The sequence below is a fragment of the Empidonax traillii genome, unplaced genomic scaffold (genome assembly GCF_003031625.1).
Source record: "Empidonax traillii isolate 1590-97213 ecotype Southwest subspecies unplaced genomic scaffold, ASM303162v1 scaffold1380:size119256, whole genome shotgun sequence".
NCBI lineage: Eukaryota > Metazoa > Chordata > Aves > Passeriformes > Tyrannidae > Empidonax > Empidonax traillii.
The window spans coordinates 87,192-111,989 of record NW_020956573.1 but is presented as its reverse complement, the minus strand read 5'-3'; the positions used below and the strand labels follow the sequence as shown (position 1 = coordinate 111,989).

At 47.3% G+C, this 24,798-nt stretch overlaps 2 protein-coding genes and 2 non-coding genes across 5 annotated transcripts in view; all 4 read left to right on the top strand.

Annotated features, from left to right (window-relative positions):
* Window positions 1-1,984, top strand: part of HSPA8 (heat shock protein family A (Hsp70) member 8) — a 6,177-nt gene extending 4,193 nt beyond the window's left edge. The window contains exons 7-10 of one of the 2 annotated variants that reach the window (XM_027906968.1): window positions 1-100; window positions 371-569; window positions 819-1,051; window positions 1,497-1,984. In XM_027906968.1, coding sequence (XP_027762769.1) covers window positions 1-100; window positions 371-569; window positions 819-1,051; window positions 1,497-1,682 — 718 coding nt within the window. In that variant the 3' untranslated portion in view covers window positions 1,683-1,984. The remainder of the gene's footprint in view (window positions 101-370; window positions 570-818; window positions 1,052-1,496) is intronic. The other variant, XM_027906969.1, reaches the window with a different exon arrangement.
* Window positions 189-285, top strand: LOC114069871. The gene has a single exon (XR_003573838.1). It is a non-coding gene; the product is annotated as a small nucleolar RNA SNORD14 (small nucleolar RNA).
* On the top strand, window positions 1,116-1,212 carry LOC114069870. Its single transcript, XR_003573837.1, has one exon. It is a non-coding gene; the product is annotated as a small nucleolar RNA SNORD14 (small nucleolar RNA).
* A 19,110-nt stretch (window positions 1,985-21,094) lies between the features above and the next one.
* BSX (brain specific homeobox) lies at window positions 21,095-24,359 on the top strand. The gene is made up of 3 exons (XM_027906967.1): window positions 21,095-21,430; window positions 22,267-22,463; window positions 22,829-24,359. Exons 1-3 carry the CDS (start codon window positions 21,163-21,165, stop codon window positions 23,066-23,068), a joined length of 705 nt encoding a protein of 234 aa, XP_027762768.1. The 5' UTR covers window positions 21,095-21,162; the 3' UTR covers window positions 23,069-24,359.
* The last annotated feature ends 439 nt before the right edge of the window (window positions 24,360-24,798 follow it).

Sequence of the window (24,798 nt, the reverse complement as noted above, 5' to 3'; positions counted from 1 at the left end):
TGTCATGACAGTGCTGATCAAGCGCAACACCACCATCCCCACCAAGCAGACCCAGACCTTCACCACTTACTCTGACAACCAGCCTGGGGTGCTGATCCAGGTAAGCACAGAGCTCTGGGATGATATGATGTAGTTCCAGTAACTCCTAGGCCAGAGGTGGTGTGTCCTGGCAGTTCATAAATCCCTGGTTGCTGTGATGAAAGTGATTCCAAAGCCATTCGTAGTTTCCACCAGAAGTCGAAAGACTTGTGTTGGTCCAAGTTCCTTCCTTGGATGTCTGAGCGACCACGTCCCCTCAGGATAATGAATAGTTCATTATGATTTAATAATGTTAACCTTAATGACATAATTGTCTGGTTTTGCTCACCAGGTGTACGAAGGAGAACGTGCCATGACTAAGGACAACAACTTGCTGGGCAAGTTCGAGCTGACTGGCATTCCCCCTGCTCCCAGAGGTGTCCCTCAGATTGAAGTAACCTTTGATATTGATGCCAATGGCATCCTGAACGTGTCTGCTGTGGACAAGAGCACTGGCAAGGAGAACAAGATCACCATCACAAATGACAAGGGTAAGGAACCCACATGTTCCTCAGGGTGGGAGGCTGGAGAGCTCTGACCTGTACCCTTTAATCACAGCTTGCTTGTAATTGGCATTTTCACATTGATTTATAGCAGTGAGCCTTGCATTGCTGCTGGTGCAGTAGTTCTAAGAAAGCACATTTTGTGCCTCTTTAGCCTGCCCAAACTAACCAGAAATGTGTTATTTTTAACATGTGGGAATTTGTGACTGAGCTCAAATCATGCCTTGTGCTTTGCAGGCCGGCTGAGCAAGGAAGACATTGAGAGGATGGTGCAGGAGGCAGAGAAGTACAAGGCAGAGGACGAGAAGCAGAGGGATAAGGTGTCCTCCAAGAACTCCCTGGAGTCCTATGCCTTCAACATGAAAGCAACTGTGGAGGATGAGAAGCTCCAGGGCAAGATCTCTGATGAGGACAAGCAGAAAATCCTGGACAAATGCAATGAGATCATCAACTGGCTGGACAAGAATCAGGTAGGTGACATTCCGTGCTCCTGGTGTCCGGCTGGGCTGGTCCAGGATGGTGGGAGAGCAATGGTTGCTGTGATGAAAGTGATTCCAAAGCCATTCGTAGTTTCCACCAGAAGTCGAAAGACTTGTGTTGGTCCAAGTTCCTTCCTTGGATGTCTGAGCGACCACATCTTCCACTCCCTCCTTTTTCCAGCTGGGTTTCTCCCTCACACCCGTGACCTGACCTCAAATGTTGCTCCTTGAGCAACAGGAGGTTGTGTTGAACTAAGCAGAAGTTCCCTTGGATCTATCCAATTCAAATCTGACTTGGTGGGGCTGAGCATAGCCTAAAATAATAATAATCTGGACTAAAAATAAGCCTGGGTTCTTGAAGTATGTAACCCCATTTTGTCTCTGGGCTGTGTCCATGGGTGAGAGCAAAGTTAACCGAGCTCTTGTCTTTTTCCAGACTGCAGAGAAGGAGGAGTTTGAGCACCAGCAGAAGGAGCTGGAGAAGGTCTGCAACCCCATCATCACCAAGCTGTACCAGAGCGCTGGAGGGATGCCCGGTGGGATGCCTGGAGGATTCCCAGGTGGTGGAGCTCCTCCCTCTGGGGGAGCCTCTTCTGGACCAACCATCGAGGAGGTGGACTAAGGACACTGGGAAATGCATTCCACTAGCAGTTAGTGTTGGAGGACCCCCAGGTGGGGGGTAGAGTGAAGGACCTACCTGTAGGCACATCTGGGTTGGTTTTGCCAGATTAAAAACTCCATAACTCAGCTGCTGTAAAAAAAAAAAAAAAAGAAAACAAAAATCAAAAGAAACATTTTTTCTGGGCATTTTAAATACTTGAAAGTGTGCACAGGAGGGAGATGAAACCATTGCACTTTACAGTACTGTAATGAGTGGAAATGCAGTTCATGTCCTAAAGAATAAAAGCTATTTAATGGGCATCACACTGTCTCTGTCTTCACTTATTGGTATTTGTAAACGAAGGGAAGAGAAGGGTAAATAGAATTAAAGTTAGAGAAGCTGTTGCTGGGTGGGAAGAGGTGGTTTTGGGTGGTGGTTTCACCAGTAATGGGCAGTAATAGCTATTTTATGGAAACTGCTGCAGTGGCAGTTATAAGGTGCAAGTGCAGTCCATGAGAACCTCTAGGACAGGATCAGTGGGAAGGGAGTTAAAAGAGATCATCCAGTCCCTCTGTCTGAGCAGGGCTGGGTGACCTGGTGTTTAAACCACAGTTTACCCTCCCTGTCAGTAAGGAAGCATTTCCCTGTCCGCTCTAACCCTGCAGCACAGCTTGGTGTTCCTGTGCACCCTGCCCCTGGATCCCAGGCAGGGATCAGCCTGTTCCCTTCACGAGGTCACCTCAAAACGAGGCAAACCCAGCTCCCTCAGCTGCCTGTGGCGTTCAGATCCCCACACTTCATTTTTGGGTCGTAGTGCCAGGGCTGTGTGTGGTACTTGGGGGCAGAGCAATGCTGGGAGAGCTTGTGGTTGGCAATTTATTTGGTAAAATGAAAGCAAACCATGAAATTTATTCCTCACACCTAATGGTGACTAGGGAGGGAAAATCCCATCCCTGTCTCCACTTCTCCTTCCCCCAGCTCTCTATGCTGACTGTGACCCCACAAGTTCTGGGGCATCCTTTGGGGTCACCTGTCCTGGCTGTGTCCCCTCCCAGCTCCTTGTGCCCCTCCAGGCTATACTTGATGGGGTGAGGACCAGAAGAGGCTTCTGTGCCAGCCCTGCTCAGCAGGAACTGAACCATCCCTGTGTGATCATCCCTGTTGTCATCCCACACCCCAATCACAGCCCTGGGCAAACCACTGTGAACAAATTACCCTGTCCCAGGTGACCTTGGCATAGGACAACAACAGGACTGTCCCTAGGTGTCCCCTCAACCTGTGCCTGCTGATTGCAACATCTGTGCACTGCCAGCTGCTATAACCCCTTAATAACAATTAGGGGAAAAACCAATGAATTAATCCTACCAAATTGGGTGGGAAATGAGTGTTGCTCTGCAGGGTTTAAATTCCATTCAGCTTGGGGTGGCTGGGAACCCTGCTGGCACTGCTGGTGCTGGGCCACCAGATAGCAGCACCTGACCATGGAATGGCACAGGGGCACCTTTTTTTGGTTGCCCTCCCTCTAAGGTTTTGAATTTTATCACTCAAAAATATTTATGGCATTTAACTGGATCCGTGGCAGCACCTCCCATGAATATTGTGTGGTGCCTTTGTTGCCCTAAGGGACACGAAGTGGAAATGGGGGTGGGAAAGTGGATTTTTAGGATGTTTTAGGACCAGTGGGTGAAGCCAGCACAGTTCTCACAGGAGGATGTTGCTGTCAGAGCTCTGGTTCAAACCCACCATCCTGCTCAGGCTCAGGGAGGAGGTTCCACACTGTAAATCCTAAACAAGCACAGGTACAGCCTGGGGGTCTGGCCAGGGGGATGTGGGACCCAGAGTGGGACAGAAGGAGCTGCTGCAGAGTTCTGCAGCCACAGCAGTGCTTGACACAGTCAGTTTTCATGAACAAATGAGTGAAAACGATGTTGAGTTTGTGACATTTTACATTAATGACAACAAAGAAACCTGAAGAGTTGTCTGCAAAACAGGGGAGCTGTTTTTAGGTTACTGTGTGGCTAATTCCAGCTCTTGATTTCAAGTTGCTTCCATCCCTCTTCTTTATAAGCACAAAATCAAATTTATCCTTTGTTAATAAATAAGGGAAGGAAACTTGAGAGTCAGACTCAGTTTATTTCCTTCACATACCACAAAATGCAAAGACAAGGAGCTCTGAAGAAGCTTTCACAGTCTCTTCAAGAAGAAGGTGTGATTGAAAGACAGTTTATTGATGTTAAACACTCGTGTTTGTGAGCAAACTTAGGTTCATAATCTGCAGTGGCCTTAAGGATAATGAACCAAGCTGTGCTGCTTTTCCCTGCCTTGTAGAAGAGGGAACTCCTTAACCTCCAACAGCTACAGAGGTGCTGTTTGTCGACTCTTTCAAACAGCCCTCAAGAACTCCCCCCACAAGCACAAGAGAATAAAAACACCTCAGGAAAGGTGGGGACTGGGTGTTCAGGGGCGGGTGGCTGTGAGGAAGGGGCACAGATCAAAGCTGTGGTTTGAAAGTGCTCGGTGTGAAGGCAAAATGCAGCTGAACCAGCAGACCCAGAGCCTGCTCGGTGCTGAGGCTCAGCACTTGTCTCCTGTCCCTGGTCAAGTGCCTGTTTTTCCATCACTCCAGGGGCTGTTTTGTTCCTGCTGAAAGCCCGAGGCATTTGCTGGAGGAGGGAGTGGATGGGGTTGGGAAAAGCCAGGATTAATGGGGCTGGCTGTGCCTTGGAGCCCTGTACCAGAACCAGCAGTGAATCCAGGCTTTCTTCTGCCAGGCTGCAAGGCCAGGGCTGCCCTGCCCTTTGGGGAAGTGAGGGTGACACAACCTCAGCTAATTTGGGACCTTCAGCAGCAAATCAAGCACAGCCACCAAAAGAAAGGATACCCACCAAAGCAAAGCATCTCTCTGGGTGCATCCACCTGCATTTCATGTGTCATGGAGGGGGGGATGCTTTGACATTTAAAAGCACCAAAAGAGCACCTAAACCTGTGCCTGGGAGCAAGTGCAGGTATTGTATGAGGGTACCTGGACAGGTGAATTCCTGGACAGGTGAGTGCCTTGTGTTGCTTTTACAGTACAGGCACAGGTACTTGTATTATTTTTCTCATCACCTCTGCCCCATCACTGGATTTATTTGATAAATTTGTCCCCCAGCAGACACGGGGACACACCAGCCCTCCTCCTCCCCTCACACCTTCCCCGCTCTTCGTCCCCTCTCCCACATCATCACCCCTTTCCTGTCGATTTTCCACCAATGCCTCGCTCTCCTGCCTGGAATGATTTCCCGCTGGGCAGTGGTTTTATTTCAGTCGTCAAATCTCGGCTGAAATCTTTAGCCCTGAAATATTTAGCCCGGCACCAGCAAACCACACATAGTGTTAACGTGTCACAGGCTGCCTGGAGACAGCATTAGGCTGTAATTTGAAAGTGAGTGAAGTGATAATGCCACGAGCCCTGCTTTTGTGAGCCTGCATTAATGCAGCTTCTGCCAGCACCAGGCATCGACAGCACATCGACTCCCACTAATAGTGGGAGGGAGGGCAGCAAAATTGGGGGTGATGCGGAAAATAAAGCGTATTGACCAGCCCACTGCAGCGCCACAGTGGCCTTTAATCCATGATTGCCCTTGATGGGGGGGTTTTAATGCAACTTTCCAGTCAATCTCATTTGTGGTCTCACACTCTGCCTGCTGGGGAGCACTGGGAAAATGGCAGAACTCGGGTCATGCTGTTGCTTAGAACTCATAGTTATTGATCCTGGCCGGGCTCAGGAGTCTGGGTTATAATTATTTCATTAAACCATTTAATGGTTATCAAATATGAACCCTTGCACCGTTCCATTTCGGGAGTGTGGCGAGCTTTGTGTTTTATTGCTAATCCATGTCGAGCTACTTCTTCTTAAATTGGCTGATGCTCCCAAGTGGTCTCTGTTCCACTCCCAAAGCTCCCTGGGCATTGATCCCTCTCACATGGCACAGGGAGCTGGGGTTATGTGTGATGGTCATCCCAAATGAAAACTGGACACCCTGGTCCCCTCTCTGACCCGTTTTTGCCGTGGTGGGGTCACTCTCAGGCTTCCAGCTCAGGATACTCTGTGATTCTCTAATTCTTATGGAAGATATCTCGTGCCTCAGTTTCCCCAGGTCTCACTTTCTCACTTCACCAATGGAGTTCTTGGGTTTTTTTCACTCATTTGAGGCTCAGGGAAAATTATGACCAAAATCCTCCCCTTATTCAAAGACAGGTTGCTTATCGCTGTAAAGGAGGGAGAAATTTCCCCTTCCGAAACGTTCTTGGTTTCTTTCTGAGAATGAAAACAATTCTGTTGTTTTCCTCATCGAACCAGACTGTGGCTGCATCCCACTTGGTCCCAAATGTTTGAGGCAGCCTTGAGAGAAAAACACAGGCTGTTGCTGCAGCCCTGGCAGGGAGCATTTCCCTCTTCCCTGGGTGTATTACCCTCCACGTGGCAGCTTAGAGCACCTTGTCCTGGAGTGATTTTGGGAGTCTCCTCAACCTCTAGAGGTGCAAGAGCTGCTCCAGGCACTTCCAGGCACCATCTCTGTGGGCTTTGGGGTTGGTTTGTTCCATTAAAGGGGCCCAAGTGATCCAAAACCCTCTTCCTTTCACTTTTCCTCCGTGGTGAGTGGCAGATTAGGTCAGAGTTTAATTCCTGTAACTGGAAAACCCCAGAGGAACTGTAGGAATCCCAGGGACTCTCATCAGCTGCCCCCAGGGCACCTCCCGCCCTCCCTGACCCCTCAGTGCCTTTCCAAATCCTCCAGAACTCCTGGATAAAACTGGATGAGCCCAGGTCTGGGGGGACAGGGAGGAAACACCTCGGAAGGCATTTGTATTCCAGATCCATTGAAAGCCTGTATTCACTGGCACCTTTCCATTAAACCCCTGGATGCTCTGGAAAAGCTATCTCTTAATTTGAACAAACTGATTCCTGTTTCTGTGGGCAGGCAGCACAGTTCCTGCAGAGTCCTTTATCAGTATTCTGTGCTGCCTTCTGGCAGCTGCTCATTTGCTGTTGCCTCAACCTGTGCTGACCTCATTTTCTGTCACAGAGCAGTGAAGGATTTGGTAAAAATTAGTTATATTAGTAGCTCCCCATACAGCCAGTTTATTTGTGATATGACAAATATTTCAGCCATTAGGATCTTTCCATCTCTTAGCAGCTTAAATGCACTCACTTATATTCCAAATCACTGCTTAATTTAAAAGCCTATTTGTGTAGATTGTTGCAGGCATGAAAAAAAAAAAAAAAACAAAACCAAACAACCAACAACTGTGGAACACTTACCCTTTCAAATAGGCCTGTGCAGAGCTGGAGTTGTGGCTGTGATTGGATCTCCCACTCCATAACTTCACACTCCCACTAATCACTGGGTGCACAGCAGAAGCACAGCAATTCCAGGGAGGAAGGGAGGGTGTGATGCCCACCCAGGATGAGGGGGCTGGATTGTTGTTGGCTCCCCTCCCTGCTGGGATCTCACTGTGCCTCAGTTTCCCCACCTGCCCTGCTGTCCTTGCTTTTTCCCCTTGTTTATTCCCCTGGGGAACTTCTCAGAGCCCCTTTGAGGGGATTTTTTCCCCCCAAAATGCAGGTTGTGTGATGAATTTTCTGCCTCTTCTGCCGCCCTGCTGCCCCTGGATCTCAGGGGGATGAGACACACCAGACATTTCCCTCTGAATTTTAGGAGAGGAGATGCAAATTTGAAGCTGATTTTTGGGGAATGAAGGATCCACAGGTTATCCTAGTTAATTCTGCCTCCAGGAGTCTGCAGAGGAACCATTTCCAAGCCTCTACCTGGGGCCTGGGTGTTATTCCTGCCCCTGGTTTTCCCTCTCCTCCTCCCAGGCAGGCAGTTGGTGTTCCTGGATCTCACCTTGCAGGGCAGATACGGCTGGATTTGATGGATTGCAGAGCACTGGGAAGAGCAGGAATTCACCAGCTCTAAAAGACAAAGTGGCCCAAAGTGCCATTTGCTTTAGAGGGGAAGGTTTTGTGCTCATGGCATTTGTCCCTCAGGTTCACAGGCATTGCCTGCTGCTGATAATTCTGCAGAGGGCTGTGAAGGGTGAAAAAAAGAATTTAAATTTAATTTAAAAGTGAAATGCTGCAATTACTGCATTTGATTATGTCAAAAATATCTATTAAAAAGTTTTGTAGTGGGTTACGGTGGATGATTCTGACCAAAAAAATTATCCTAAGCAACTGAGTCTTGATAAATTCTCCTGCACCTTTCACAGTTAAGGAGCTGTGATGGAGACATATTTAATTGCTGGAAAAAGCCTCACAAACCCAGAGCCAACTGTAATTCTTGCTTGGCTTCACCATTCAACTTGCAAGACTCTGGGAGTTCAAATGCTGATGGAAGTGTATCGATTTTGCCCTATATTGAATGCTTCCAAAAAAAAAAAAAAAGAAAAACCAACCCTCAACAAAAAAAACCCACCCCACCTCCCGTGATGCAAGTCCCATGGTTCCAATTAAAATCACCTGTTAACTTAAAAAGGTCTCCTTTTAAAAAGGCTTTAAAAGATTTTCATTTAATTGATTCAATGTAAAATGCCCTTTACAATTACCACCATAAACTACTTGTTTCCCACCGAGTAAGACCCAATTTGAGATGTTTATCAAGACTTTGCACTCTTTCCACTCCTCATACTGAGTTCTTAAATTCCTTATTGACAGCTTGCATCTGTCAGCAATGGATATTTTTAGTTGGTTGCAAGAAAGCTTTTAAAAGGTCGTAATGGCTTGATTTTGTCTCTGTGGTCTCAGGGAATAAATCAGCTCTGAATGGCCTCGTAAGTGTGGCCAGTGCTGGGCTCCCCTTATTTCAGAGCAGCGAAATGACTCGATTTAACCAATTTCTCCTTTCCTTGCTCCAAGTTTTTCCATAAAGACAGTGGGTTTGGTGCAAAGATCACACCCCTTGTTCTTCTTTAATTTTTGCCTCTTACATGAACTAATAAATGTTGTGGCACTGGTTGGGTTCTGCTGAAGTCTGGGGGGCTTATTTAGAACTTCAGGGGTGTCTTATGCAGGGTCAGCAGTTGGACTTTAATGTTCCTTGTGGGTCCCTTCCAACTCAGGATATTCTATGATTTGTCCTCAAAAGAGTGATGATCTCCCCCAAATTTAATTGAGGCAAGTTTGCTGTATTAGAAGACAATTTATTTGCACAATTTACTCTCTCACTGTGCATATTTAATCTCAATTTTTCGGTTTGCTTTATTAGCAGATGATTTATTTGACCACATTTTCTCTCTCATATTTAATGTCAGTCTCCTTGTTGCATTTTAGCTCCCAAGATCTATCAGGGGAGAGAGCCAATCCATCCAGAAAGCCACAATATTTTTTTTGTGCCCATGAGCTGGATGGTTTTTTACAGGGTCACCCTGAGGGACCCAGACCCCAAAGCACATCCCTTGATAGAAAGGGAGGGAAGGGAGAAAGAAAAGAGTCATAATAAAGGATCCAGAAACCAAAGCCCACCTTGTTGAGTGTTTGGTTGAATCGGGGAGGTTTCTCTATATAAATATAAAGGCAGCTTTCCTTTCTTTTCTCTCTCCCCCCTCTTTTCCTGGGAAAGCTCTTCAACCCAAGGGGGTTCAAGTCTTGCAGTGCCTCGAGAAATCAAGTCATTCCTGTCACTCCAGCTCTTTGGGCATGTGAAATATAAACATTTTAGCAGCAAACCCCCCTTACTTTGCAGTTTTACACCATGGGATAGTCTGATCCCTCAGGTTTCCTGCAAGGGCAGGCACCAGGGAAGGACCTTTCTGCAGAGGGGTCTCCAGGGAGCTGCTGGAAAATGGGTTTTCCTAGGGAAATCCAGCAGCTCCTCTGGCTTTGTGAGTCCTTCAGGCACCAAAGGGAAAGAGATTTTCCTCCCTTGCAGTCGGCATGGATAGAATTCAGCAAACACCAGCCCAGGAGAGGCTTTTCCCCCTGCAAACCCATTTGTGTGTCCATTAAAGGGGGTGCTCTGGGATGAAGGAAAGCACTTCCACTGCGACTTGTACACCTTCCCCCAGCATGGAACAGCAAAATACAACCACAGCTCCCCCTTCAAACAGGGGCTGCCATCTCATGCTGGATTTCAGCCTTTCTGAAGGGGGTGGGGGGGGTAAAAAAGGCTGAATTTTTGCTGCTCAGCAGCAATTTGTCCTTATTAAAATAGACTCACCTAAGTGTGCTTAAACCCAGCCCAGCTTTCTGACCCAGGCTTGCTGCTAATAAAAACCCTCCTAAATTACCCCAATTACAGGTTCAGAAACGGAGAGTTTGTTTCCACACTTGCAATTCAGACCCTACCTATGCCAAGGGAGGGGGGAGGCAGGATGGTGCCTTAAAGCCCCCAACCCTAATTGCAAATCACAACAGGTTAAAGTGTCCAGCACAAAGGTGATAAATATGGGCATAATTATGGGTTATTGTAGGAGCTTAATTAGGATAGCTGTAATTAGCCTATTTTTCCCAATTTTCAACGAGCAGCAAACAAAAATCAAATGGGAAATATTTTAATTTAAAAGGCATTCTCAGTGCAGGGTTACTAGAAGAGACTTAATTATTCATTGATAGCTGTGAGGGGGAGAAATCAGCTCTTTTGTGCCAGGAGTGATGAAAAACGAGGCTCTCAGCCAAAAAAAATAATCCCCAGCAGGTTTAACCCTGGAATTTAGGTTCCAGCCCATGCAGAAACCTGGGAGTCCTCACTTTCACTTTAGCCAGGCTTAACTTGCAAACTGGCATCGACACCTTCCTGGAAAGGTCTCTCTTGTCTTTTTTGGGGTTAGGTAAGTGCTGAGCACTGCTAAGGGGGTCCCAGAGCACCCCAAATTTCCTGCTGCTTGGCTGTTTCAGGGAGATCTGAGTGGGTTTAAACACCAAAGCCTTGGAGCTGAACTCTTCTCCTCCCACCGCTCTTACAAAGGAAAGAGGGAAAGAACTGGGCAGGTTTAAGAGGCAGGTTCTGGGTGTGGGTTTAGCAGTAAAGGGGCAGGAGAAGATTTAGGTTTAAATTCAGGTGTTCAGGGGATGATTAAGTCCTTCTTTGAAATATTTTTGTTGTCAGAGCCTCCAGAAGCAGCCTGGAAAACCCTCCCACTGCCTCACGTGGGATCTCCAGCCCCTGGCCAAGGAAAAACTGCAGAAACCCTCAGTTCCCTGAAGATTAAACAAAATAACCAAGTCCCTCATCCCTGCTGGTGTGGTGGGAGCAGGGCACAACCCACACTCACCATCTCAGCTTTTTGGGGTGTTGTTTTTTTTTTTTTTTTTAGAGGAGCCCCTCCTGCCAACCATCCCCCTGTGGATTAGGCTGCTCATTTGCTGGCCTTGAAAAAAACATCTCCCTGCCCACGAGCTGAACAGATGAGAGGCTCCAAGACTCCTCTCTTTCTTGTTCACTTAGGGGTGAAAAATTGCCAGCAAGGATTCAATTAGCATCATATCTGCTCAGCCTGGGCTGTGCTGGGGGCCTTCCTGCACCCACACTTGGTCCCCACAATAGCAGCATCTGCTTTCTGAGGAGTTGGTTAATTGATGCTGACGTGCCCAGTTATTCTATGTTCACAGTGTCCTCTGGGGTGAATGGTTGGAGGGGATGGGGTGGGTTAATCACAAAGATGGGTTTCCCTCTGTTTCTTGGGCCTCCTTTCAGCATGAAAGGCCTGGGCTGACCTGGTGCATTGCTTTATTCACAGAAAGGTCCTTAACTTCTGGACCTGGCTCACGTGGCGGGTGCTGGTGGATAATTTTCCCCTGGGAGTTTGGGTTTGGTTGTAGATTTATTTATTTGTTGTTTTTTTAAATCAGAAAATGCATGCTCAGCACCGGCAGGAAGGCTTCTAATCTCCTCTTATATGAAAATTGCTTTTTTGCTGGTGAGGATTGAGACAAGCTTGGCCAGCAAGCTTGGGCAGCATCTTCCAAGAGCTCAGCAGATACACTCAGAAAAACTGGAAACACCTGGAAACACCTTTTGAAGCTCACAAACTCCCCTCCAAGAACTCTGCACAAACTTCAGGGCCATCAGTGCTTTGGAAGGGGGATGAGATCAGCAGCAGGACGTTGCCTTCCTGTGGGAATTGTAAAAATATCCTGACTTTTCCTCGTGAGGAAAATGTATACAAATATATATGTATACAAATATTCAGTCCCTTATATATGAAGCATATATAAGGAACTGAAGCCCAGAGACTGTACATAATACTTATATTTTATATATATATAAATACTTCTATCTAAAGAACTGAAACCCAGATTATATATAATATATAGAAATGCTTCATATATAAGGATTAAGGATTTGAAGCACAGACTATATATAATATATAAAAACATATAGAAATGCTTGATATATGAAGAAATGAAGCCCAGAGACTATATATAATATATATTTTATATATATATATGCTCCCTATGTAAGGAACTAAAGCCCAGACTATAGATAATATATATAGTTTATATATATATATATATATATAAATGTTTAATATATAAGGAATTGAAGCCCAGACTACATATAATATATAAAAATACATAGAAATTCTTGATATATAAGGACATGAAACCCAAAGACTATATACATTATATATATTATATATATATATGTGTATATATATATACACACACACTTCCTATGTAAGGAACTGAAGCCCAGATTGTATGTAATATATTTAATGCATCATATATATACAAAATTGAAGCACAGGCTGTAGATAATAACTATAAATATATATATCTTTCAAATATGAGAAACTGGAGCCCAGAGACACCGAGGTGTGCAAATTAAACCCTGTTACCCAGAGTGGACCCATCCCTGAGCAGACTCAAACATCCCCTGCAGGGTCAGTCCCTCCTCGGCCTAAAAAAGGAAAACAGATCCCAGAATTTGTGGAGCTGCCTTTCCCTCCCACCCCAGCGGGTGGGATGTGAAGCTGCACATCCCCGGGAAGGCTCCTGAATTTCATGGGAGTAACTTCTTAGGGAGCATTACTACAGGTTGTTCCCCCGGCTGAAACAAATCCTCCCCTAAAAATCCAGGCTCCAGGAATTGCTGGGTGTGCGTGTGGAGAGGCAGCAGCAGCGTGGGAGGAACCAGGTTTCCCGTCCTTTTAGGGTTGGATGGCAATAACCTCCCAATGCTGACAGCTAAATTAGCCAAGATGGCTTTCCATAATTTCTCCAAACAATCACTTAATGGGAGCGGTGTAATTCCACGAAATAGGTGAATGGAGCAGTGATCCATTTTATGGAACCATCAATAAACTAAACCTTGCCTGCTTTTAAGATTAAACTGGGGAAAAAAAAAAAAAAAGAAGCCCAAAAAAACCCCCCAAACCTTACAGCCACTGAAGGGAGAAAAAAAAAGAGAGTATTTATCTTTACACAGAAAATTTGTGTGCTAGTAAAGTGCAGGCAGTGACAGGAATTTCAATTATTTAATCAAAAAGAAAATGAAAGTGGCTTTAAGTGTTGTGATTTGAGCCAGTGAAATCTAATGTGGGCTCACATTGAATATGAGGAAAATGGGAAGAAAATTAAAGCTGCTCCTACTTAAATCATGTGGTTACAAATGGTAAATTAGTTTCTCGATGTTTTCATTTAAGTGTTTAAGTGGAAGGTTTTATTCTTAATGTAGTGTTGTGACACAGAATAAAAACCTTATCTGTCTCTATGGCTTTTTTTCTTCCCCCCTCCGTGTTGCTGCCTTAGAAGGCAAAAGGGGAAAAAGCTGCAGCAGTATTAGACTGCTTTTGTTAAAATTGGGAGGCAATATGCTTTCACCACAAGCTCATTAAGGTAATAGATGAATAATGCCTATTAAAAATGCACTAGGCTAAATGAATTTAATGTGTGTTGCATTTGCCAGAGGATACAAACTGGAAAATTCTTCTTTCCTTTTTTTTTTTTTTTTTTGTACTTATTTGGAGGCTCAAGGACTGATCTGGGCTGGGCAGACATGCACTGACAAGCAGACACACACATCTCGTGTTTTATATCATTTTATTATGATGATTTCTGTTATATATATATTATAGACACCTCTTTTACATAGAAAGAGGCACAAGCTTATAAAATTCTAAAATCCCCCATATTTTGAGGGCGTTTTCTATGATCTGTTGTTTCCCTTACCATGCTGTTGTTCTCTTCTCTTCTCTCCAAGCTTGTTTCACTTGACCTGTTGGACTTGCAGGTTTAAGTTTCCATCTACCACAACAAATGGCAAACTCCTTTGCAAAGGACTCCTTCAGGTTGCTGAATTCCAAGTCTTGATCCCCTCCAAAGTCAAAAGAAAACAAAATTTGAGCAGAAAACTGATATTTTCTTTGCGCTGGTGGACCTGGTGATTACACTGCGTTGAAGAGCAGAAAATGAATTTATGGACTAAGAAGCCTCATTATTAAAAATAACAGATGGGTGGAAGCTAAATCAAGACCTAAAAAGATCAAGTTTGTGTGTTTCCTCAGTAAGAAAATCAGCACATTTTTAAGTCTGGGCAATTTTCCATCACTTTTTTTGTTCTGAAGAGAAACACCCAACTCACCGTAGTGATTTGCAGCCTCACACTGCAATAATGGAGTTACTGCCTTCTATCCAGCCACTTAATTATGAAATATTTTGGGGAAAATGTGTGTTTGAGGCTGCTAATTGTCCAACTAATTTGACAGAAATTGATTGCTCTGTTGAAACCACGGTCAGGGGGGAAAGGAGAGTTGGAGAGGGATGCACGAGCCTCCCTTTCGTTTTAGCAGGAAATCATATTGAAGTAAAACATCAGAAAGAGCTGAATCAAACATTGCAGAGCGAAATTAATTGAGTTTATTTTTTAAGGGTGGCACTAATCTGTTGCCCACCTGCGTCGCCACCTGTTTCAGGTGACTTGGAGCGTTTTAATATTTCCCTTTGCAGATTATATTGACAAATGTGAGGAAGTGTTTTTAACCCTAAGCAATGCTCCCTCACAGTCACGTGGCCATTTGAATACCTCACCCCTGGAAATGGACAAGATACCATTTGGGAAGGCAATTTCCAGTTTTAAAGAGTTATTTGAAGATGCATTTGCGAGATGCTGACTGGATTCTGTCATTTTTTTTTTTTCTTTTTCTCAACCCCCCCCCTCTCCCCAGACCTGTCATCCACTTCTGGAGTGCTTAAAATAAAGTGCACAGATACAGAGTAAGCTGAAACAGTCAAGAAGCCATATAATACAAAAATGTTGCCAGTAAAGTGTGTTACTCAGATCTTTCTAAAGTACATTTCTGCCTTTATTCTGAAGGCCACAGCGCAGACAACTCGAACTAATGCAAGTAATGGAACCAATCTCTCCCTTTGATCATCAAAAAAAGGTTATATTTTTTTTTCTTTTTTTTTTTTTTTTTTTTTTTTTTTTTTTTTTTTTTGTAAACTAGGTCCAACTAGTTTTGCAATCTGTTGGGAGCAAACATGAAAGAAAAAAAGGTTTAATTATCTTTCACCAACGAAGAACAATTCCTCTTCTTTGGACACACACCTGAGTCGTGACATTTGTGTGCATCAGGTGACGGCAACGATTTGTGTGTTTAAACCAGGAGGAAAAACCAACCCTAAGTGATTTATAAAATCCACTCTCTAGTAGAATTGACCTTTTAACTGGAGGCTGAAGCGTGTTTACTGAGAGTGGTTTGCAGATGATTTTCAGGGGAGCTGCTCAAAATATAAACACGGAGCTGAGGGCCTTGATAGAGATCCGGGGATGAGAGAAAGCTGCTCGTCCACTTTGTTTATCAACACTTATTTCCTCTGCAGACACTGCGATTCAAACTGTGATTTAAAGACTTAGAAACCCGGGGTTTTTGTTCCACAGGCTGCCAAGGTTGGGTGTTTTCTCCGTGTCTGATACAGGAGGTCAAGCTGGATGGTCATAACAGCTCCCTCTGACCTTGGAGTGCATCACTTGTCTGCTTTTTGTTTTTAAGGCTTCAAAACGAGACACTCTAAGGTTGGAAAGTGAAGAGTGGAACTGAAAAGAAAATCAAAGTATTTGAGTCGTTTCGGTTTCTGTGCTCTGCCGGTTTTTATTTATTTATTTATTTATTGCTTCTCTCTTACTGCAGCCTGAGCTCAGACTTGGGGGTTGTATATTCAGTGTTTCTCCCGGTGGAAAAGGGATAGGAGGTTTCCATGAGGAACCTGGAGCTGCAGAAAGCGGAAAAACACAAAGAAAAAGTAGGGAAACAATGGGAATAAACTCAAGGTTGAATGGAGAAGAAAGGGAAAAGGAGGATTATCCTGCCCCAAAGGTTAAAAGCAAGGACGTGCATGGTTCATACATCACGAAACTGGGGGGGAAACAAGGGAGGTCCCCAGCCATTAATGCAGAAAAGGGAATGAAAATGTTGGGTTGTGCAGATGCTTGTTACACAGCTGGAATGAAAGACCACGAGTGAGCATTAATGTGCTGAAGGCAACAACAAAGCAGGGACTAGAGGAGCGAGAATGGATTTTTTTTAGAGAGCAGAGGATTAGCCCAAGATCCCCAAAGTACAGATGGCGTTGGGTGAAATAATCACCTCGGCCTCGAGGGAGCCAGCAGTGCCCGTGGGTTGGTCACACCATGAGGAGGAATTGAGATGCAACCAAATGAAGAGGAGACTAATTGAAAGCAGGTCCCAGGGAAACTTCTAAGCCTCCCTCCCAATTTCTGACTCATTCCAAAAAAAAAGAAAAAAAAACCAAAAAAAAAACCCGAAGAAAAGAAAGAAAGAAACAAAGAAGAAAGATGACCCTGCTGAAGTTGAAAACAAATATTAGGGAATTAAAAAGGTCTATTTTAAGCAAGTGTTTAGACCAAACCTGTCAGTGTTAACACTTTCTTTCTCTTTCTGTGAGTTCCCTGCCTTCAGAAAATGCTCAGGGTTTCCAGCTCATGAGGCAAATTTTCAGTGCAGAGATAAAATTTTGGATCTAGGAACGAAATCCCTGAGCTCGTGCACACATAGTTGGGTTTGGGAAGTGTGTAAGGAACCTGCAGTCTGGTTTTACACTTCAAATGTTGTTTTGCCCTTCAGTTGCCATGCCTCCTTTTATCCCCCAGGTTCTTGCAGGTGCTGGTAGTGATACAAACCTCAAAAGTGCCTTCCTCTCTCAATGCCTTCTTAATGTGGCATCAACCACACTTCCACACCCTGGAGTTTTCACCTGGAACTCCAGCCCTGAAATTATTGTGCAGTTCACGGGGAGATTCAGTGACTCTGTGAGAATAACACAGAGCCAGCTTTTGACCTGAGTGTTTCTTGTCTGGGGGTAAAAATCAAGGGGCTGATTTCATCCCTGTTCCTCACTCTGTCTCCTCTTCCTCTCAGCACAGATGAAGGACATGGGCAGTCCACAGGATGACACGTTTCTGAGGCAGCAAAGGCCAAGGGGGAGTTCTGATTCCTGGAAAACTCTGGATCTTCTCCTGGTTAGGAATTAACCCCCTCTTTGATGCTTCTTTCCCCTCCCACCCTCTCTCAGCCCTGGGACAGCCTCCCAGGCCCTGTGTTTTTAGGCAGCACTTCACCTCAAACCCATCCACGCCCTCCTTGAGCTGGTGCCAAGGCACAGCAGGGGGTTTCCAACACTGAAGTATTCATGGAATCACGGAATATCCCGAGCTGGAGGGGGGACCCACAAGGAGCCCAGCTCCTGATTTTCTGTGGCAATCATGCCAGGAGAAGCCTCTGGTGCAGACCCAACCTGGAACTCGGGAGGTTCTCACCACTGCCTTTACCTGGTGCCAGCTGAGCTGAATTTATAAAATCATATCATCCTTGCTCCTGGAAGGATTTCCCACAGCCTGCAGGGTGGTTGGAAGCAGGGTTGGGTGCCAGGGGTAGGCATAGGTAGGTGGGGTGTGGAAGGGCAGAGGGGCTGGAGCAAGACAGGAGTGGTTTTTCCTCACCCCAGCAGCACCCTCGGGGAAGGGGCACCTGCTCCTGCAGGGTGAGAAGTGGTTTTGCTTGAAGCACCACGATGGAACATTCTCCATTAAGCCATGCTTTGTGTTCAAAAGACCTCTCTCCAGGTTGCAGTGTGGGGCTACTCAAACCTGAGCTCTTCAGACCTTTTTCCTGCAGCCAGGCTCCCGTTTTGATCATATCAAGGCTGTCTGGCTTTAATTTAACCCTTCCTTTTGGAGTGGATTTGTCCTGAAAGGCATGAAAAGGCCGGGCTCCCAAGCTACCTCACCTCTTCAAGAGCCACAGGGAAGGTAAGTGCATGTATTTTTAAACTGCACCAAATTTATCCCTAATGCAACAAGACTGAAATAAAGCTGCCCACGTCGATGTGGCTGCACTGACCTTTTAAATGACCCCCGGGGTTTTGAGTCACACGAATTTCTGTTCTCCTGGGCAAAATTCTCCCTGTGACACCTTCAAATGGTCTCGAGTGTGCAAGTGATGGTGGTTGGGGTTTAGCTGAGCAAAGCAGGTGTATTGTGTGTGTTGTTAAATCATGAAAGGAGGGGGTTGTACATACACAGTGGGGATATGTTTATAAAAGTCCATAAAGCTCTTCGAGCCTGTAAGAATCATTTTATTTTATTTTAGCGAAGAAACAACAGCAAACAAACTCCACAGCTGCGTGGCTGCCTGGGTTGGGTATCAACCATGAGGCTTTGGGGGTCCAGGAGCCCCTGCTCTGTTCACCCGCCAGTTTGGCAGCAGGTGGGATGATTTTGTGCTTGCAAAAACCCACAGGAACATCTGCTGTGTGCATGCCTGGCCAGCAAAAAGGGGCCAACCCGGGATCTGGGGGCTGCTCCTCAGGGAGGGCACGTTTTGGGGGTCCCTGGGTGAGATCCATCCTGCTGGTCCCCACCACCCCAGGGACCTGCAGAACAGGGGAAAAAGGGGAAAATTGGTAAGAGACTTTCAGGGCAAACCCACCTGCTGAGGGTGGGAAGCCCCTGGCACTCCCTTTCTGTCCCAAAAAGCCATGAAATGCTAAATTTCGAACAGCCCTGGGTGTGAGGGCTGCAGGGTAGAGGTTCCTCCTTCCTGGGGGTTCCCTCCCTTTCCCTTCTCCACAGATGGGGGGGTTATCATCTCTGCTTCTTGCCCCTCAACTGGCACCAGTGCCTGAAGTGCCACTGCCTGGTTTGGGGCTGGGTTTTTGCTGCTGTTGCTGCAAGAAAACACCTGAACAGGACCCCAATCCCCTTCTCCTTTATTTGTCTGTGCCCTAAACAAAGAGGGACCCCAAAAAGCAGCCCCTCTCAATGTGGTTTCAGGCAAAAAACTCCTGCCTGAGCCCCAAAGCTGTCACCCAATCTGGCTGAAGGAACACAACTTTAATCTTTCAGATCTGCTGTAAATAAATATATATATATATTTATGGACTGAGCAAAGCCCCAACCCTCCCAGAGACGAAATCTCAGCTGATGAAATGGCCAGTCAAGCAGCTTATACACTGTAAGTTGGGCTTTGGACCCTTTTAATCACTGTTAATTCATTTAGTCATTTGCTCCTCAGAGAAAGTTGTTGGCATGTTTTTAAACCCCCAGCCAAAATCCCGTGGTGATGCTGAAATGGGCATTTGAGGGGGGGACACCGCGACAGATTTGTTACATTTATCTATTTATTTATCTATTTATATGTCTATCAATTTATTTATTTATTTTTCCCAGAGAAAAAGAGGGAGTTTTGTGGGCAACACAGGGAAGGGAGAGTATTTCCCCCCCCCCTCCAGTTCAGAGGGGCTGCTTCTGCTTCCCTGAATCAGTGCAGCTGCATCCATACTCTGCAGGCAAGAGTTTATAGCCATATCTGTAAAATATACATACGAATATAATATTTAATATAAATAGAATAACTGGAATAAATATATAAGTATACAAAATATAGAAATATACAAAAATATAGAAATATACAAAATTTACAATATAAGAATAAAATACATAAATATAAGAACTAAAATAAATGTATAAATACATATTTAAATGCATATATGTGTTGTTTAAGCGAGTGCTGACTGCCTGCACGTGGACACTACACGTGTAAAACAAGGTGTGTGTGTGTGGCTCTAACACACAGGGAGTGAAAAAGCGCCCCTGTGGGTTTTCCCGGTGGGATGGGGAGCTCTCTGGTCCCCTCCGAATTTTTGAACTGATGCAGGAGCCACATTTTCCTCCCGCCCTCGCGTGTCTGTGCCCGGCGGTGGCGGAGAATCGACGGCACCGCTGGAAAGCTCGGGCGTCTCACATTCATTAAAGCCCGACGATTGCCATTTCTATTCTTTTAAAGCTTTTTCCTCATCTATTTACCATTTACCAGCTCATCCATATGGAAGACATGGCTTACACTTCCCTGAGAACTGTACTTTTAGGACTAATTGATTCGGGTAATTAATTTGTTCTACCTGCTGGATCAGATGGAAGCGCTGTCCGTGTGCCCAAGGATTAGCACTTGCCTTTCTAACATCTTTCTTAATTATCTAATAGCATGGGTTGTGCGAATTCTGGCTCTATTAGAACACTTTTACTATTAACGGTAGTGATTGGAATTGTGATGACAACTCGATTTCAACAAATTAGAGCTTAAAATCAGGAGATGAAGGAGAAGCGCCTTCTTTTAATTTCCCTGAGTTTAACATCAATAATTAGAGCAATTTTCCGAGATGCGAACCGAAATTATCTCGGCTATGATGTGGTGTATCACCCTCATTTTAGCAAATTGACTCCGGGGAAATGAATGTTACAGATTAGAGGGGAAAAAAAGAAAAAAGACAAACAGAGGAAAGACCCCCTCCCACACCAAAAAAAGTCTTGGCTCAACAGAGAGCGGGGAAGGGAACAAAACCCCGACGGGGTGAGAAGCTGAGCGGGAAGGGAGAACCTGAGCGCGGGGGGACAGGTTGGGGGTGGTTTAGGAGCGGGTTTAACAGCTGATTTATTTCCCCCAAAGTTTTCTCTTTTTAAAAAATAAAGGGGAAGGGGGAAAGGAGATAACGCTGAGATTTGGGAAAACGCTCCAAGGGGGCTGAGCGGGGCTGGTGCTGTGCGGGTTGCGGGGGATGCTACTAGGCACCGGAGCGGCTCCAAAGCTGCTCCTCGCCCCCTCCTCGCCCCCGGGGTGGTTTGGGTGGCCCGGCAGGCCCGTCCCCCCCCTGCTCGCCATTGGCTCGCAGCGCAACCCCCTTCCCACCGCGCCTCAAAGGCGCGCAGCGCCCCGCGCATCCCCGACCCGCCCGCCTCGCCTCCCCCGGCTCCGCCAGGTTATTTCTGGCTGGGGGGATATTTTTATTTATATGTATTTTTAAAATTATTATCATTATTTATTTTTACTCCGTCTCTTTTTAAAATTGTTGTTTACTTTTTTTTTTTTTTTTTTTCATCGTTATTTTTGTTTATTCCCTTCCGCGCCGGGGTTCGTTCCGCCCGCCCCCCTCTCTTCCCTCCTCCGGCAGCTCAGCCCGGCTCGTTCCCTTCCGCGCTGCCCGTGGGGGGACACGACCGACATGAACCTCAACTTCACGTCGCCCGTGCACCCCGTGTCGGCGCCCAGGCCCACCTCCTTCTTCATCGAGGACATCCTGCTGCACAAGCCCAAACCCCTGCGGGAGGTGCCGCCCGAGCACTTCCCGGGCTCCTTGGCCTCCCGCGTGCCCCTCTTGGACTATGGGTACCCCCTGATGCCAACGCCGACCCTGCTGGCGCCTCACCCGCACCCTGCCCTGCACAAGCCGGAGCATCACCACCACCACCCCTATTTCCTCACCACCTCGGGTAAGTGCGGGAGGGACACGGTGGAGTTTGGGGTGGTGAGGTGGGGACTCGGGTGGGGACAAGAGTGAAAGACGAGCCCCTCTGGGGTGGGTGGGCATCTTCCTACACCCCTCACGGACACACTGGCTGCATCCCCCGGGGCAGCACTGGCTTTGTTAGTGGGGAGAAGGCAGAGTAACCCATCGCGCTGCGGCTCATCGTTCACTCGGCTGCCCGAAATCTTGAAGGTTTCTCCATCTTTGACTTTAATTTTATTTTTTTTTAGACTCGCTTTTATTTTGGGACTGGTAACCTCTCTTTTTCCTTGCGCTGTCCAACCGGGCTTCGCTTTTCCGCCACTGGGGCTGTGCCGCTCCTCTCCCTCATCCCGGGGCTCTGCTCTTCCCCAGGCCCGTTCCTTGCTCTGGAAGAAGAAAATCTCAAAAGTTTCCCACTGGGCAGCCCAGAATGTGTCCCAGCGGCGCCGCGGAGGACCGCTCTCCTCCTCCCAGCCTTTTCCAGGGCTCCCTTGTGTTTTTCCATGCCCATTTCGTTGTGGTTTCGTTGCCGGGAGGGCGCAGTCTCGACTCCCCTCCGGTGGCAGCACTGCGGGCACTGCCCGCGCTGCCTTCGCCTTCCCGGGGTGAGCTCGAAGCGCTTGGAAAAGCAACAGAATCCCCCAAACCAAACCAATAAATCCACCTCAAAAACGAAATAAACGAAAAAAAACAACAAAAAGAAATTAAAAGAGGCAGGGGGAGAGCCCACCCCGAACCTCCGCAGCCTCCCGGGGGTTCCTCCCTGTCCCAGGTCCCTTCCCCACCGCAGCCCAGGGTCTCCGCCGTGTGTCCCCCCAGGAATGCCGGTGCCAGCCCTTTTCCAGCACCACGCTCATGCCGAGCTGCCCGGGAAGCACTGCCGGCGCCGCAAAGCCCGCACCGTGTTCTCCGACTCGCAGCTCTCCGGGCTGGAGAAGAGATTTGAGATCCAGCGGTACCTCTCCACGCCCGAGCGGGTGGAGCTGGCCACGGCCCTCAGCCTCTCCGAGACCCAGGTACGGGGCTGCGGGGACCGGCACCACCCTAGCGGGAAGGGGTATGGCACCTGTGCCCACCGCTCACCCCCTCCAGCATCCCCTCATCCCGTTCAGCATCCCCTCATCCCGTCCGGCATCCCCTCATCCCGTTCAGCATCCCCTCATCCCGTCCGGCATCCCCTCATTCCCTCCAGCACTCCCTGTATCACACTGAGCATCCCCACATCCCATCCATTCAGAATCCCCACATCCCACCCAGCATCCCCAAATTCCATCCAGCGTCCCCACATCCCCTCCGGCATCCTTCTCCCTTTCATTTTTATTATTTTTTTCCCCCTTCCTCTTTTCCTTCTCTCTCTCCTCTTTTCCCTCTCTCTCCCCAGGTGAAAACCTGGTTCCAGAACCGCCGCATGAAGCACAAAAAGCAGCTGCGGAAAACCCAGGACGACCCGAAGCAGGCGGGCGGCGAGGAGAGCCGGGAGCCGAGCTCCCCCGAGCCCGAGCTGCCCGAGCCGGCCGGCGCCGAGCCCCGCAAGGGTCCCCCCGGCCCTTTCCTGCTCCAGGACCCCGAGGACGAGGTGGACATCCTGGAGGAGGGGGAGCTTTGCCCCCACCGCCTCTAGCCCGGCCCGGGCTCTCCTGCGCTCCCGGGCTCTTCTGCCCCAGCGCCGACCCCGCAGGTCGCCCCCTCCTCCCAAGCCTTGAGGAACGCGCACAGGGAAGGGGGACACAGGTTTTTTGGTGCCCTCCCCTCCCCAGGGTGAGGGTAATACGGCCGGTTCCCTCCCGCATCACCCCAAGCCTGAGCTTCGCTTGGAAATCTGCTGCTGGGGTGGAGGGGGGAGTAAACCAAGCCGAGTTTCCTTTAGGTTCACCCTTCCCCTCGAGATGCCGGACTTTTTCCCCCTTCCCCGAACTTTCCTGGAGTTTAAAATAAATGTATACTCGTGGCAGCATGTTGTCGTTCCTGGGAGCGGCAGGCAGGGCAAACCCCAACCCCATTCCCCGAATCCCTAAATCCTCGCCGCTCTTTCCATGCACTGGGCTCGCCGTCTCCATCCCTAGCGCCGATCCCTGGCAGAGCTTCCAGGACGTGCACACACTCAAACAAACAAACAAACAAAAAAAGAATTGTAGAAAAGCCCTCCAAAGAAACAGGTAAGAGCGGAATTATGGTTTATTTAATTCCGATGTGGACTAGGGGAAAGGGGGAGCATCACCAAGAACTCGATCCCGCAGCGGATGCTCGGAGCAAACGCGCTCCCGGCGGGCAAAAGGGATTTTCTACAGCTTGGAGAAACACCTACGCTGGCAGCCGGATTCCTTCCCGGCTTCCAGGTGGGAATCAGCTCCCGGATATTCCCTTTTCCTCTCAAATAGTCCCGGAGCTGCTCCCGCTCCAGGTTTGGCTCCTGTTCCCCCTCTCCCGCATCTCCCCCCGGCTCTCTGCGCTCCGTGCCGCGGTCACACAGAGCAGCCACCGGCAGCCCTCGCTTTGCCTTCATCTTCCTGCCGGGGAAATGATGTTAATTTCCAGGTAAATTAAGATTTTTATCATTTATTTATGTGTGCTGCCGGGTTGGGAAACCCGGAGCTTCTGCCGCGCTCCCAGCGCATCTCCGGGGAGGAGATGGTGGGACTGGGGATTTCCTCCACAAAAACCCAGAGCAGAGGCTGTTCTGGCTCAAAAATCACCTGTGCAGCCCCCGCTGCACAACAACCCGGTGGCATGTCGATGTCTCGTTGGGCTATTTAATTTATTCTCTTTACATTTTCTGATTTAATCGGGAATTTATTTTGGTTGTCTGGCGTTATCAGCACGTTCAGGGCATTTTGGATTACGGGACGTGTTGTTTTGTGAGGGGGAAACGAGTCCCTGTTTAATACATAAAATATAGATGATTTAAAAGTGTATGTTTGCTTCATTTATGTGGGTTTTTCTTAATATATAAATTAAGATATATATATATAATTTTTTTTTTTTACATGTAAAATAATAAAGATCACACATCGTGGGGAGGAAAAAAACCCAGCTCTCCAGAAAAAGCTTTTATGTGGTGTTTATGAATACTTAAGGACAATAATTTTCACCAACAAAACGCCACCCTAAAAATTACGATTCAGAAGGTAAATCAAACCACTTTCCTCCTGCAGCCTTGGCGTGGTTTTGAAGCAGCTCAGGGAGCCAAGAGCAGGGTCCAACAGGTCATTTCCCATCTCTGGCTGGAAAATGCTTCTCCCAGCTCCTCCGTGGCTCTTCCCTTCTCCCAACACCCGTAGGGATGTGATGGAAACTGCCTCAAAATCCTCTCAATTTGATGCTGTTTCTCCCCAGGAACTCTCTTCCCGAAGT